Genomic DNA, 15,321 nt, shown 5'->3' with positions numbered 1-15,321 from the left:
TCTCACGACCCTGAGATCACAACCTGAGCCGAAATCAAGAGCCGGATGCTTAACCAACTAAGCCACCCAGGTGCCCTTAGAGGTATTTGCTATTTAAAACTTGGCGCACATTCTCCTTTTTTCCTTCCTTTCCCATCCTCCATCCCTCCTTTCCTTCCTCGTTTCTTTCTGCTTGATATTTTGCTCCAGTGTGTTCATTCTACCCTAATAGTCTGTTCTCTGCCTTGTCACCAGTCTCCATGGGGGCCTCCTTTGATATCCTTCTCGCCCTCTCTTTCTCTGGTTTCATTTCTCCAAACTGCTCAGTCTCTGAAAGCATCTGGCCTGTTCATGACCTTCTCCATCCAGGCACCTGCTCTCAGGTACTACTTAATTTCGAGTTGAATGTGGAAAGAAGTCTCAGGGGGACATAATGATTCCTCTTGACTCAGGAGGGAGAAGCTGTCCAGCCTGCCCTGTACAGGGGACAGAAGGGCCAAGAGAGAAGGACAGGCCCTGGAGCTGTGGCCTGGCAGTCAGCCGGGAGGGGCTGATCTGTCATAACTCTCCGCAGCAAACTTGCAGCCTCCTCCAGTGTGCTGCACTTCAGGTTTCTTAGTTATGATCCAAGAATGTTCCCTGGAATCTTTTTCTTTTCTGTCTCAGTAGTTTTGTATGGGTTGCTGGTTTCTTACTGATGACTTTTTGGTTAAAGGAGTATTTTATCATTGTTTGTACTAGTATTAATGAAATATGATAATTCTGGGAGCTAGCACTTTGCCTTTTTCAAAACTACATTTTTTCCCCCCTCAAAAGAGAAACTGTTTTGTCTGGGGATTTTTTTTTTTTTCCTTCTTAATGGGATAAAGTACTCTTAATCCCTCAGTAAACTAGCTGTCACATGTGTAGGTCTCTAAGTCCAAATGGTTCATTCTCTTTCCCTGAAGATTTCTGGGTCTGAACTTACTAGTAATTCTGGATGACAAGGCCAGTGCGTGGAAATTCTTGCTGGTGATCTCACCTGTGGAGATTGTGGGCATGGCGCCTGGATATCGATCTGCCAGGACTATGTGTCAGGAAGCAAATCCTGTGAAATTCCTGCTCAGGGTTAACCGTACGGGAGTAGTGCTGAACAGTCTCATTCTTCTGGCTGGTCTCCCCCCTTATTAAAATGGATGAAGAAGCCTTTTTAGCCATGAATTCTTGCTGACAGGCTGACCCCGGGTCAGGATGGTGGGTAAGGCTAAGAACATTCCACAATATGGGTGGATGAAAAAGAACATATGGAGACTTGATACGGGCCTGGCATTAGAAGGAGTTTAGTGATGATTGCCCAACCCTAGAAATGGGCTGCCTCTCACAGAAAGCAGGGGTCCCTCAGTCACCTGGGGCGCCTGAGTGGTGCAGCTGGTTGGGGGTCCGACTCCTGGTTTCAGCTCAGGTCATAGTCTCGGGGTCATGGGATTGGGTCCTGCGTGGGGTTCTGCGCTCAGTGTGGAGTCTGCTTAGGACTCTCTCTCCCTCTCCCTCTGTCCCTGCCTCCGCTCTCTCTCTCTAAAATAAATAAATAAATCTTTAAAAAAAGAGAGAGAGTATGAGCTCTGGAGTTAGACAGGCATGGATGCAGATTATGCCCTCGCTACCTGTTAGCTGTGAGCTCTTAGATGTTAAGCCTCGCTTGTTATCCCCACCTGAATTGGAGATAAGGATAGTATTATTGACTTTCTTGAGTTTTTAGGAGGATTCAATGGGAAAGGGGGTATAAAATGCTTATGACACATCCAGGCACACAGTGAATGTTCCGTAAGTGATCGCTGATTTTACCACTGATTTAGGACTCTTTCTACACTACTCTACTGCTTTCTATCCTTTTCCAAAAGTCAGGTTAGAGACCATAACATGTGTCTTCATTTCCGTGACAGCACAATGTAGGGCACTATGCACCCACAGTTTTCACGCTAAGGTTTACACCACCGGGGATTCATGAAGACCATGCAAAGTGGACAGGGATCCATTTTTTTAGATCTTTTAAGGACCCATTTTTTTAGATCTTTACGTTCCAGGTATCCTCCCCTTTCTAAAATTGAGACTATGTGTGCTAAGTGTTACCCCAGGGTTTTTTCCAATCTTCTCTCTCACAATTGCCCTTTTTGCAATTTTACTAAAGAAAGGTGTTCCCCTTACCCATCTCAAATCTTAGTGTGGTGCCTTGTTCCAAGGTGTCATTCCACTGGGGTACAAGATACGGAGGGTCAATTTAAAATATTGGTTTCAGTGAAGCCTCTTTTAATGAAGCCACTATAACCCCCCCCCACCCCCCACCTTACTAAGAATTGCATTCTCAGTAAAATTTACTTTTAGGGCCTAATGCATTAAAATTGGCAGTTATTGTGTTATTTTGATCGTAGGTTATTAATGATATTTGTGGTGATTATATAATCCAGAAGAGTCTCTTTTATACTTAAAGCTCAATGGTCACAGGAAATTTTAGAAAATTAAATTGAAAAATGTATTTTTGCATCAAAGTATGCTAGGGTGATTAATAAGATACCCTACCACACAGAATTATGTTAGGAAATTTTGGGGGAAAATTGACATAGAAATGTGATTTTTAAGGAGAAAGAAGAATAATCTCCAGCTGTCATGGGAAACATATTTATTTTTAAATGGAGGATGGTGGATATCAAATCGTTGTGCTTTTTATAAATGTTTGAAGACCTGTGTTATATATTATTGCTATTAGTTTCTCACAAAAAGGGAGGACACTCTCCTTTCTTGCTGTTCTTTCTGTTAAGCCCAGAATTTAATTGGTCAATATTTTATGTATGCCTTACCTTTTGCTAATTTAATCTTTAGCTGAAAAACATGAGTATCTTTCACATGCCAGACTCAGTGCCAGGTATACCAGAAGCCACCACGGGGCCCTGAGTTCACGGAGTTCATGGTTCAGCTGGGTTAGAAGCTGAATCCTGTGGGACGCCTGGGTGGCTCAGTTGATTGGACGTCTGCCTTGGCTCAGGTCATCATCCCAGGGTCCTGGGATCGAGCCCCGCATCGGGCTCCCTGCTCGGCAGGAAGCCTGCTTCTCCCTCTCCCACTCCCCCTGCTTGTGTTCCCTCTCTCTCTGTCTCTCTCTCTCTCTGTCAAATAAATAAATAAAATCTTAAGAAAAAAAAAGAAGCTGAATCATGGTAGAAACTGCAGTAATCAAATAAAAAGTGCATGGTAATTTAGGTAGAGATCGCAGTGATTTAGCTAACAATGCAGCTGCATTACTCCAAGTACAGTACTGGTGCTTTGGTTCTTGTGGGTACTGTTGCTTCTCCAAAGAATATCAGGTTAATATCCTTCTTTGTCTAATTAATTAATTAATTAAATTTTTTTTAAAGATTTTATTTATTTATTCATGAGAGATAGAGAGAGAGAGGCAGAGGGAGAAGCAGGCTCCCCGCGGAGCAGGGAGCCCCATGTGGGACTCGATCCCAGGACCCTGGGATCACGACCTGAGCCGAAGGCAGACGCTTAACCGACTGAGCCACCCAGGCGTCCCTAATTAATTAATTTTTAGAGAGCGAGAGAGAGCATGTGAGCCAGGGTGGGAGGCAGAGGGAAAGGGAGAGGGAGAATCTCAAGTAGACTCCCGGCTGAGCACAGAGTCTGGTGCAGGGCTCTATCTCAGGACCCTGCGATCATGACCTGAGCAGAAATCAAGGATCCTTCCAGTGCTCAATGGACTGAGCCACCCAGGCATTCCCTTCTTTGTCAAATTTCAATGTGCTGAAAATAATGCTGAAATTGGGGCAGGGGAGACTTTGTTTTCTTTGTTTCTTGATTGGGTTTCTATGAAGAGCATGGGTATTCCATGGAGTGTTGGTGAAAAATAGTATTAAGGTTATTTTTCAGTGTGGGATCCTGGGCATTAAACTCTCAGATGGGTGGCTTCACTTTCTTTATTGTTAGATTTCTTCATTTATGATTTGGGAAATTAATTTGATAAGCATTTTAGGAATATCTAGACCTAAGACTAGAATAGATTAGCACAACCTGATGGGATAGTGTTCTAGACACTTTGCAGTTCTTTTGTGTGGATGCTAATTTATTAATGTGATTAAATATTCTATGAAGTACCCAAAAATTAATATGTGCTGAATTCACACACTTTGCAGTTCTTTTGTGTTGATGCTAATTTATTAATGTGAGTAAATATTCTATGAGGGACCCAAAAATTAATATGTGCTGAATTCACACATTTTGCATAATTTCCTAAAATTCATTTCTCAAAGAGCATGGAGTTATGCCTTACATAATAAATTGTTGAAGTAAATGAGCTCAGTTTTATTTTGCTTCTTCCTCTAGGTGAAAAGAAATGGATTATCACAGACAGTTAGCCAGGAGGAAAGAAAGAGACAGGAGGTATGTTTTCTACCGAGCAGATACTTTAGAGCTCCGAAGAGAGTGTGTGCTTTCACCTACTGTGTGCACTGGTTCAGTGTTTTCCTTTGAAAACGTATTCATTTTGTTCTTTTTGCGTAAGAGGTATGTGTTCATTGTCAAATAAAACTACACATAAGAACCCAGGAAAGAAAACTTAAAATAACCTTAATGTCATTTTAGCTTAAACAACACCTAGTCAGGTATTTAAACTGGAAGAAATATGTTGAAAAATGAAAGAGATATTAGATCCTGGATTGAAACAGGATATTAGTGGGAAAACTGGTGTAATCTGAGTAAAGTACATGCATGTGTCTGCAGATAAAATGTAATGGACCGTGGTTATGTCGTGTGCCCTGGTTAGGGGAAGCTGGATGAAGGAAACACAGGAGCTCCAAACCCTCTTTGCAAGATTCCTATAAATCTAAAATTATACCAAAATAAAGGTTTACTTAATAAAAAATAAAACAGATAGTAATAGGATTTTACAACTTGAAATTTAAATAAATGCAGTTTAAGGAAATTACTCATTGTAATAATATAGTGAAGTTCTCAGCACTTTTCTCCTGTTATATGCATATTACTATGTTTATGTATATACACGCATATAAACTGCACAAAGGATATGCGCTGTATTTTTATTTTATTGGCATGAACTAACACAAAAATACAAGGGGACATTATAGTGTCATTTTTTTTAAGTTTAAAAAAACCAGAATAGTATATAACATTGGTGTACCCATCACTGAGAATTAACAAATGTATTACATTTATAATTTTTTCCCTATAGTTTTTAAAGAAAACAAGACTTTCAATAAAGTAGAATCCCTACACTCTCCGTGGTGCCATTTCCTTCCTCTCCTCCCCAGAGTCAGCTATAATTATGAATTGATGTGTACCTATCCAATCTGTGTTTTTTTTCTTAAGATTTTATTTATTTATTTATTTGAGAGCGAGCGAGAGAGAGAGAGAGAGTGCGCAGAGAGAGAAAGAATGCACAAGTGGTGGGAGGGGAGCAGGGGGAGAAGCAGACTCTCTGCTAAGCAGGGATCCCGATGCGGGACTCGATCCCAGGACCCTGGAATCATGACCTGAGCCGAAGGCAGACGCTTAACTGACTGAGCCACCCAGGCGCCCCTCAATCTGTGTTTTTAAATCATGTATTACATATATTTATGTACATATATTTGTGTGCATATGTGAGTGTGATGATTCTGAACATATTTTTTGTTTACTTTTGATATTCAGCACTATTTTGGGGACTTATCCATGTTAATGTATATTAATCTAGATCATTCAAACCACTATATAGTATTCCACTGTATAAATACCACCTTAAAAAATCTGTTGTCCAAATTTTGGACAGTAAGTGATATGTTTTTTTTCTTTATTATTAACATTGCAGCATAAATAATGTTTGTGGACAAATTCAAGAGCTACTCCAGGGTCCTAACCCCATTTGAACATATGTGTTCTTTTAAACCTTTTCTATTTGAACCTATTTATTTCCTTTATATTTTGAAAATATTCAGATTTGTGATATAAAAAAAACTAATGACAGCAGCAAATCTAACTTTATGGTTCCTTTCGATTCCTATATAGCTATTTTTAGAAAGTTTAACCCAATTTGCTTTTAAGTAGTTGATGGCTCTATTGTAGGATGTTTTAACAGTTATTACATTAAACCTATTATGTTAAACTACCACTTAATCATCTTTTCCTATGATCTATTCTGTATAGTTCATGTGATCTTTTTGTTTAAATCTTAGTATTTTGCATGTGATTACAAAAGCCTTTGCTTTTGAAAATATTTTGTCATTCAGGGTACCATATCTATTAACAACATGACATCCACTATTTTTGGTCAGGAAGCGACAGTTTTCTTCAGTTTACACTACATTTCCCGGGGATAATTGTATCGATTGAATAGAATTATACAAGATACAGGTCAGGTGAGACTCTTCATGTTCTTACTGCATACTCATTAGATGGTTATATCACTTAAGTCCCTGGAACACAACTGAGGCTAGACCAGCACCTTTAAGTAAGACTTCCTTTAAAGCTTATAGATGCTGAAAAGGGAGATGAACATTGAGACCAGCCCCATTAACCTGACCTACAGAATATGGTCCACTTACCAGCAGCTGGGCGTCCACTTGCCTGTGTCTGCCTGCTCTCACCCAGCTTCAGCCATAGCACAGGGACTTACGGCAAGAATCTTCTGGGCCTTTTGGGCCAAGGGCTTGAGGACACGTGCCTGGAGGCCAAGGTGATGATGGCAGTGTTACCAGGGAGATCCCCAGGAAGGATCTGAATCTCAGGCCTGCGAGGATATTTACCACCCCGACCTGAGGAGGAATCCCTGTGTTGCCATTCTTGGAGGATCTGAAGGTGATTTTGTTAAGGAGCTAGATGAATTCTTTACACAGGGCGATGGTGCCTACCCACATATGTGAGTTGGCTTTTTATCATTAATGAACACTTATCAGGTCAACGGCTGTGTGCCTTGACACCAAGCATTTCTGCAGAGGGTCCTGATTCACTCCTTCTTGAGAAACTGACGGGAGCAGAAAGGGTGTCTTGTTGAATGAACAGAATTACTTTCAGTTGTATGAGTTTAGTATAAAAGAATTCCTGTGGCTGATGAGAACCTTTTGAGGGTAGATACAGTCATGGTCTTCTAGTATACCCTGACTCTTTGCTGTAATTGACTGCAAATTTGTTGGATTAAAATATGGGGAGAGAAGGAGCCTGCGTAAGAGGAGAGCAAAGAAATGTATTTGTAAGAAATTTTCTTGGAATCCCAAGTGGTGTCTATAAATCCTTAGTGTCCCAGAGCAGCAGACTTTGAAAACAGGCCTGGAGGAGATGACCCCAAAGGTTAATTAATGTCACACTGAGATTTTATGACATGCCCTAAGCTTTCCTTCCACAGATTCTACCCCTTAACAAAGCATGACCTCAGGATGCAATCTCAAGTCATCTAAATGCTTTCACTTTTTCATTTTTACACTGTGGGCAGTGACTGACTCTACTTCCTGAGGTTTGGGTGTTATGTGCCTTATATAAAAAAGACAGTAGTTTGGTGATGCATTTTTCTTCGTGCTTATCTTTCTGTGCTTTTTAAGATACGTTGTTTTTATAGGAGAATTATGAAAACTTTATTTAGTTCTTCAATTACAATAATTAATAATATATTTCTTTTTCCTTCATACCAGGCTATCTTTGAAGTCATATCCTCTGAACATTCCTATTTGCTCAGTTTGGAGATCTTGATACGAATGTTTAAAAATTCTAAAGAACTGAGTGATACAATGACCAAAACAGAGAGTCACCATCTTTTCTCCAACATTACAGATGTCTGTGAGGCAAGCAAAAAGTAAGTTCACCTTAGTTGGCCTTTGGTCATGCCAAGACCTTCCTTACTAACAAACATCTATGTTATCTCAAAGGGAAGACCTTTGGAAGTATGAGGTCTCTCATTGATTCAGTTGGCTTTTATCCTGATCCCTTGAAATAAATTTTAAGATACGTTTCGGGTTGTTGATGTATTAGACGGATGGCAAGTGTGTAATAAATTGTCACCACAGACAGTCACATCTGAGGTCTATCACTCCCTTGTGTGTCGCTGCCTCTTCCTCTCCTCACACTTGACCTCTTCTTCCTTTTAAATTATACGGTTAGGGGCGCCTGGGTGGCTCAGTCGGTTAAGCGACTGCCTTCGGCTCAGGTCATGATCCTGGAGTCCCGGGATCGAGTCCCGTATCCGGCTCCCTGCTCGGCAGGGAGTCTGCTTCTCCCTCTGACCCTCCTCCCTCTCATGCTCTCTGTCTCTCATTCTCTCTCTCGCAAATAAATAAAATCTTAAAAAAAAAAAATTATACGGTTAATAGAACAACCTTTAGTTGTGAGGGAAAGTAACTCATGGTGGTACTATTCAAATACAAAAATTATTTTTGTTTACATTTTCATATTTTTTGTTCATCTACGTAAATATTATTTTGAAAATGTAGTCATGGTGACCATAATGGTTTCCTTAGGTTTTCCCTACTTAACATTTCATAAGCACTATTAGAGGGGAATTTTCCTTATTAGTTTTAATAAGCGTACACCAGTAGTGAGCTGTTACATTCTTCTGAGTCAGCTACAGAGCCTGTGCAGGAGCCCTGTGTGATACATTGAGCCACCCTAAGTTGCTGTCTTGCTAGATCAAAATGGTTGAATTTCGGCAATTTTATACAGTTGGGTCAAAGGTGGCTTTACCGTATAATTAGTGAAGCCTGAGCTTCAAGGCTTCTCACTTGCAGAGGTACCTCTTAAATGTTTGCTTTTGTGCCTAATTTCTTTCTTGGTGGGCCTGCATACTGTACAAGCTCTAGGGCCCACAAGAATTGGATCTGTCCTAGGGGGGAGTATCTGGATGTATCTTGCAAATCTGGACCTTGCTTACTTGTCACATGAGGGCAGAGCCAGGCAGCCAGGAATGATAACATGTTCATGCCTGCTGGCTCCATCACCATGTGCAGGTAGATCTTCCTTTTGAACTCACAAGATGGAACATTCATGCTGAACAGGTTAGCGTGTGAGTTGGGGCTACTTCCGAGAGCTGGAGTTTGTGGTCAGATCAATGAGATCTTCAAATTTCCTTGATAGTGGCACAACTTCAGAAGCCAGAATCTGCCTCAGGAAGAGATCCTGTCCATCTTGAGACTGGAATGGATACTTAAAAATACATGTTCAGAGGACCCACTGTGCCTTCGGGAACACTGGGCCCATGGTGTGTGGGTGGTGGCATGCACCACCACACGGAAATCCTTGTTTAGAAGCTGGGTTGTTGCTTGTGTTCAGCCTACTGGTCCTTTTGGTACCAGTCTTGCCAGTTTCGGTAAGATAAATGAAAACCTCTTTTCTCCTTCGGTGAAGAGCTCAGAACAAGAGCCTTCAATGATGGGTCCCTCTTTGAAAGGTATTCAGATTTCAGAATGAGTCTCTTTCATTTTAACTTGTACTTGGGTTGACCTACAAAAACAAAGCTCTGTATTAGATACACAGCTATCAAGAATTATTACTGTTTTGATAAATATAAAATGTAAGCCATGATTTTAATGAGGATATGTTTTCTGAAAACCACAGTGGCGTGTTTTTATGCACAAAGCATGTGCTTTGGGTCCTTATGGTCTTTGAGCCCTGACAGCACGACTTGTGTATCAGTGTGGTTCACAAGGGGCCTGGGCTCGAACAGTTGATTCTCCTTTTGGTAGTTGGTTAACCTTGAGCAGGTTGCTAAAACTCACCCCCTCAATTATTTATTTATTAAATGGGGATTGAAAAAAATCTGTATCTGGTTAACCCTGGAATAACTCATTTTATTTATAGATTAAAATTTTATGATTTTAATTTCGATCTTTTACAAAATTTAAGTCTTTTATGATTTTATTAAAAAGTTTTCATTTCTATACTGGCTTATAGTAAGACACTATTCTGGACATTTTTGTTTATTTCTTATTTTTAAAACAAAACTCAAAATTCTTAACCTCCATTAAAAGATAAAGAAAGAAACATTTTTTATATTTTTACTTTGTTTTTACTTAAAAGACAGTGTTTTTTCTTTTTCAAAATGTTATTTATTTCAGAGAGAGAGAGAGAGCGGGTGGTTGGAGGAGCAGAGGGAGAGGAAGGGAGCCCAACACAGGGCTTAATCTCACAATCCTGAGATCATGACCTAAGCCGAAATCAAGAGTCAGATGCTTGACTGACTGAGCCACCCAGGTGCCTTAAAAGGCAGTGTTGTAATCTGGATAGCTACCTATGTGATACTTGATCTCTGTTATAATGTATTTCAACTAGGAATGTTCAGCTTCTCCATGATAATTCAATGTCTGTATCATAGAAACATATTACAAAAGTTTATTCAATTTAGTTTGAAACACTCATTTTAGATATAGCGTTTTATAAAAATTCAGAATGCTCAGATTTGCAGAGCTCATTTCATTATGTAATGCCTCTTTGCTGAGCTTCTAGCATTTGGTCTCCAAGTGACTCTAAAGTGGTAACTACTTAATGTGCTGCCCCAAAAAAGAGTTTCCAGTTGTAAGAAAATGCTAAATGTTGAATAAAGCAAATGACTGGTGTTTAACGCAGTGATTACTGACGAAGCATGATATTGTTCGGTGTGGCATAATGAAGACTACCTTCATTGTACTTTTCCCTAATGAAAAACTGTAGCCAGAGTTGATGGGATATTTAGGGTAGGGTGAGGTCAGAACATGCTCAATATTCAGCTTTGTGGATTGAACAGTGCAACATCTGGTCCCCTTTATAGTGACTCAGGCTGATAAATAACACTAAGAAGACATTATAGGAAAGCAGGCAGGGACGAGATCATTCTGATGCTGGGTGTGAGTGCTTATCAGTGGTGTGTCCCTACTAAGTTCTTTTCTTTATAAAGAATTGCTCACTTCAGTCCACACTTGTGGAGCCTCCTATTCTGCAAGATGCCTGGGTTCTAGAGCATTTGGCGGCTGTTGGTCTTCAGGGGTCAGTGGCGGCTGGTGAACCATCCACAGTGTGTGCTCGGAGGAATCCTAGAGCAGGTGTGGGTCACTGAAATGCACAGGTATGGGTCGCACTGGAGCCCGGTGAGAATCATCGAAGGCGAGGGTGAGAACAGATGGCGTTGGCCTTTCTGTGCTCTGCTGAGGCGTTTTCACGGTTTCCTGAAGGCTGTGTGGAAACCTTGAGCAATCCAGTAGCGGATGGCCATGGTGGTCGGGGACACGACAGCATGCTGTTCACATTAGAGAGGAGGTGAAGGTGGTGAAAGATTTGACGCCATGACAGTAACATAGCCACACATGTTGGGAAACCGAGAGAGAGCCTAAGAGCAAGGACTTGAGGGACATTTGGAACATGGAGTCTTGAGGACTTGGTGAGAAAGAGGAGTTTTGTTTGCCTCTCAGGTGTCTGCCTGGTCGACTGTAGACAGTGCTAAAGAACTTTGCAATATGGGGGCGCCTGGGTGGCTCAGTTGGTTAAGCGACTGCCTTCGGCTCAGGTCATGGTTCTGGAGTCCCGGGATCGAGTCCCGCATCGGGCTCCCTGCTTGGCAGGGAGTCTGCTTCTCCCTCTGACCCTCCTCCCTCTCATGCTCTCTGTCTCTCATTCTCTCTCTCTCAAATAAATAAATAAAATCTTTAAAAAAAAAAAAAAAACAAGAACTTTGCAATATGCTTGCTTTTCTTTTTCCCAGTGCAAAGTTAAAACATTGGTATTTCTTTAGGAAGTAATTTTAAAGCTAAAACTCTGCTGGCTTCAGTTTCTGCAGAGTAAAATAAAAATACCCATCAATGTGGTTTTGTGTCCTAAGGAACTGAATTGATTCCCAACCTATAATGAGCAGCTAATGCCAAACTTTTCAGTTTCTGCCTTGTGTGGAAGAGTAAATTATAAAAATAATAAACATACAAAATAATACCCAGTACTTGTTCCCCCAGAAGATTCTTTTTCCTCACTGCCCTATTTCTCTTCATGTAACAGAAAAACTTTTTTAAAACCAAACTTCTTCAGCTGATAGTTGAAAGTCAGTGACACTGAGAAGCCACTTTTTATGACATGCTTTGGCTTTTTCTTTGTCCTGAGATAAATAAGTGAAGAAGTTGATTTGAAATTCATGAATATTTTAGTCCACATTGTTCAGCTTTTATCAATAATCGGTGTCTGAAGTAATAGTAAAAGAAATAAGTAGTTATTATTTATGTATCCTTTCAAGTAGGGGAAGAAAGACTACAGGTGTCTGAATAACAGTCCCAGTCCTTTCAGGTAAGACTGTGGAAAAGCAGTGGGTCTGAAGTTGTTCTAAAAAGTCTTTGTAACTGATGCTACCCATTTAAAGATGACTGCTGAGACACATGCCCTTCAGTTCATTCCCTTCTGAAATCCCATGAAAAATGATAGGATAGTCAAAGCACAAACCAAGGATTAAACAACAACAACAACAACAATAACAACAACAACAACAAGAAAAGAGACAAGAGCTGCCATATTTTGGAACCTGAAAACAGATGGACTCTTAGTAACTATTTCAGGCAATCTGGGAAGGTTAACTCTAAGCCGGTAGTGAGGAAAGTCAAGAAAGAACTAGTTTTAAACTCTAGAACCTCTGGAAGGTGCAGGAATTGATGAAGTTGGAGTAAAGGCGTGACTAAAAACGGGATTTTTGTGAAAGCCAGTTTGGAAAGTAGAGCCCAGACCCTCCCTCCCACACCCCCTTCAGCTCTACACAGCTGGATGATACCCTGCTTCACGTAGCAGCAGGGCAAAATAGATGGACTCTGGACTGAGAGAGCCAGGCCCAAGTAAGGGAGGCACTGTAGCGCAGGAAACCAGGTACGGTGACAGCTGATACCTTGAAACCCCACTCTTCTTTTGGGACACTGGTCACCAGGTGCATGTGTACCCTTCACTCTGTTTTTGTCAAATGGCAATTGGCGTTAGTTCGAGCTAAGTAATGTTTTACAATTTTTATCAACAATATTTGTGTTTAAATACATTATTACTATAATTACCATTATTAAGTGTTGTAGGAAGCAACAAGTTGAAGATGACAGCACAAATACGTAAAGCCTCAAACTTTGAAAAATATATCGTTTTAGCATCGTGGTAGGCAAGTACTATCTCTCAATCTTAGTTCTCCCTCTCTCTAATAGGGACCATAGCTTATCTAGCCTCATAGGGTTGGTATGAGAATTAAAGGAGACAATACTTAGCACCACACTAGGTGAGCTTTCAAGTGGCAGTGGTTTTGTTGATAATGTTACTGTGATTTTGATCACCTCTGCCTGGTACTCTGAAATGTGTCTGGATTTTTTATGTAATGACTTTTGAGTGATGTCCTCCCTATATTTGTCTCTGCTGGCATTGTTCTAGGACGAGTTTAAAGGACAGGTCTTGTCTTAGAGACTCTAGCACAGTGTTTTGCATGGGTTTGTTTTTAAAGGTGGTTGTGGCATGTCTTACAACATTCTAACAATCACCTTCATTTTGACATTGAATGAAGTCCAGATAAACGGATTCTTTCCTAATCATGAAGCATGTTAGTCCTGACTTAGGTTAGGACTAAAATCTGAGCTGTTTGCTTCCTCTCAGCCTGGTGTTTGCCTGGCAAACAGTAGATTCCTTGGACCAGTACTTCCAAACAGGCCCTGACATGCTCCAGCTGCCAATTAGGCCATTCTCCTAGTTAGTTTTTGCAGATGTTTGGGGCTACTACATGCTTTTTTGCCTTCTTGCATTGCTTTTGCAAGCTCCAAGAGTCTGTGGATTCTGAGTTGTCACATGGAGATTTAAGCTTGGACAATGCTCCTGGTTGGGACAGATGAAAGTGTTACCAAGCTTAGTCATTAGCTGTTATCAATCTTAAATGAGGGTAGAACTTTGGAAAAAGAAACAATGGCTGGGGTTTAGTTGCAGTATTTCATCTGCATTGCATTTACAGCTGGAGATTTTGAACCATTACATGGACTTTTGACTCTGCCAGTTGTGAGTTAAACAAGCAGGACCACACAGTTTTTCTGGCCGATGGAAAAGATTTTAATGTAAACTTTGTGATCTAGCCAAGTTAAATCTAGCACTTGATTTAAGCATGAGGAAGATGGTTGATGAATTAAATTTCAAAAGCAAGCTCCTTTAAGCTTGCTGATTGCTCATTTATTGTGGGATGTTTCTCCTAAATGCAACATTAATTATTAGCACCTGGGCATCAATTTTATGTTTTTCCAGGGCTTTTCTTATTTCAGCTGATTTAATCCTTTATAGTGTCCTGGGGAGTACTGTCATTTCTCTGCGGCAGGTAAGGAGATTGAGACCCAAATTATGTGAATTGGTTTAAGGTCATTCACGTTTTTAAATGGAATTGAAACTAGTGATTTTTTTTTTTTTTGATTCTTCAGAATGCATTCCCCAAGACCACTTTTCCAAAACTACACATATACTTTAAGAGCAGTTGAAGTTTCAGCCTAAAGAACTAAATTTCAGTTTAGCCTCTGCTAGGGATTGCCTATCTGGAAAATAATTAGGATTTACTCTTTTTGGTGTATATCACCTTTGGAGCTAGTCATAGAACGTGATTAGACTCTTATCTAATATTTGAATGTCTTTGACCTTTTAGAATGCAGAGACTTTAAAAACAAAGAACATCTCGTTTTCTGACACTGCTCAGTGCATGGCACATCATAGACATCATCTTGTCATTTCCCTGTGGTCATCGTTCCAGTAAAGATACTGTCCAGTATCTTTACCACAGACAGTCTCTGAATGTGGCTCCATGGTTGAAGTGTTGACAGTATAAGCTAATTGATTATGAAAGTGTCCTATAATTTATATCTTATCAGAAGCCCTAACATGCAACTATACAATAAAATTAAAAAGACATCCAAATTGTTTATGTCATTAAGCTACTTTCGCAATGATTTGGGGAAGAAAATGAAATGCATGTTTGGAAAGTGTTGTCTAAATTGAGATTAAAGAAAAGAACTAAATAAATTCAGATTAGTTGCTGCTTTGTGAAAAGTCTAATGTTTTCAAAGTAGACTTTCATAGAAAATGAGTTTGCAAGTCCTTCTTAAGACTTAAATGAAAGAATTCTTTGTCCCTTAGGTGGTAATATAAATACTGAGCAACCTTGCAGGAAAATATTTTAATTTTTAAAATGTCAACTTTGTGTAAAAGCTGTGAAAATATGATTTTATTAAAAAATCTGAAATCGCTTTCTATATACTAAGAAGACAGGTGAATACTGTTTTAAATATTAATTCAGTATATTATTACCATCCTCTTAGCCTGTTTTTTTTGAAGGATGTGGATTAAATCATACAACCCTTGCGATTTTAGATATTACAAGTGTATTTATAGAAA

The 15,321-nt window shown here is 39.9% G+C and overlaps 1 protein-coding gene across 2 annotated transcripts in view; it reads left to right on the top strand.

Annotated features, from left to right (window-relative positions):
- Window positions 1–15,321, top strand: part of ARHGEF26 (Rho guanine nucleotide exchange factor 26) — a 123,825-nt gene that overhangs the window by 22,914 nt on the left and 85,590 nt on the right. For both annotated transcript variants that reach the window (XM_021685929.2, XM_021685928.1), the window contains exons 4-5: window positions 4,336–4,392; window positions 7,629–7,789. In XM_021685929.2, the coding sequence (XP_021541604.1) occupies window positions 4,336–4,392; window positions 7,629–7,789 (218 nt within the window). The remainder of the gene's footprint in view (window positions 1–4,335; window positions 4,393–7,628; window positions 7,790–15,321) is intronic.

The sequence above is a fragment of the Neomonachus schauinslandi genome, chromosome 1 (assembly GCF_002201575.2).
Source record: "Neomonachus schauinslandi chromosome 1, ASM220157v2, whole genome shotgun sequence".
Lineage (NCBI taxonomy): Eukaryota > Metazoa > Chordata > Mammalia > Carnivora > Phocidae > Neomonachus > Neomonachus schauinslandi.
The sequence above is the reverse complement of the archived record's forward strand: the minus strand, read 5'-3'. Positions and strand labels throughout refer to the sequence as shown.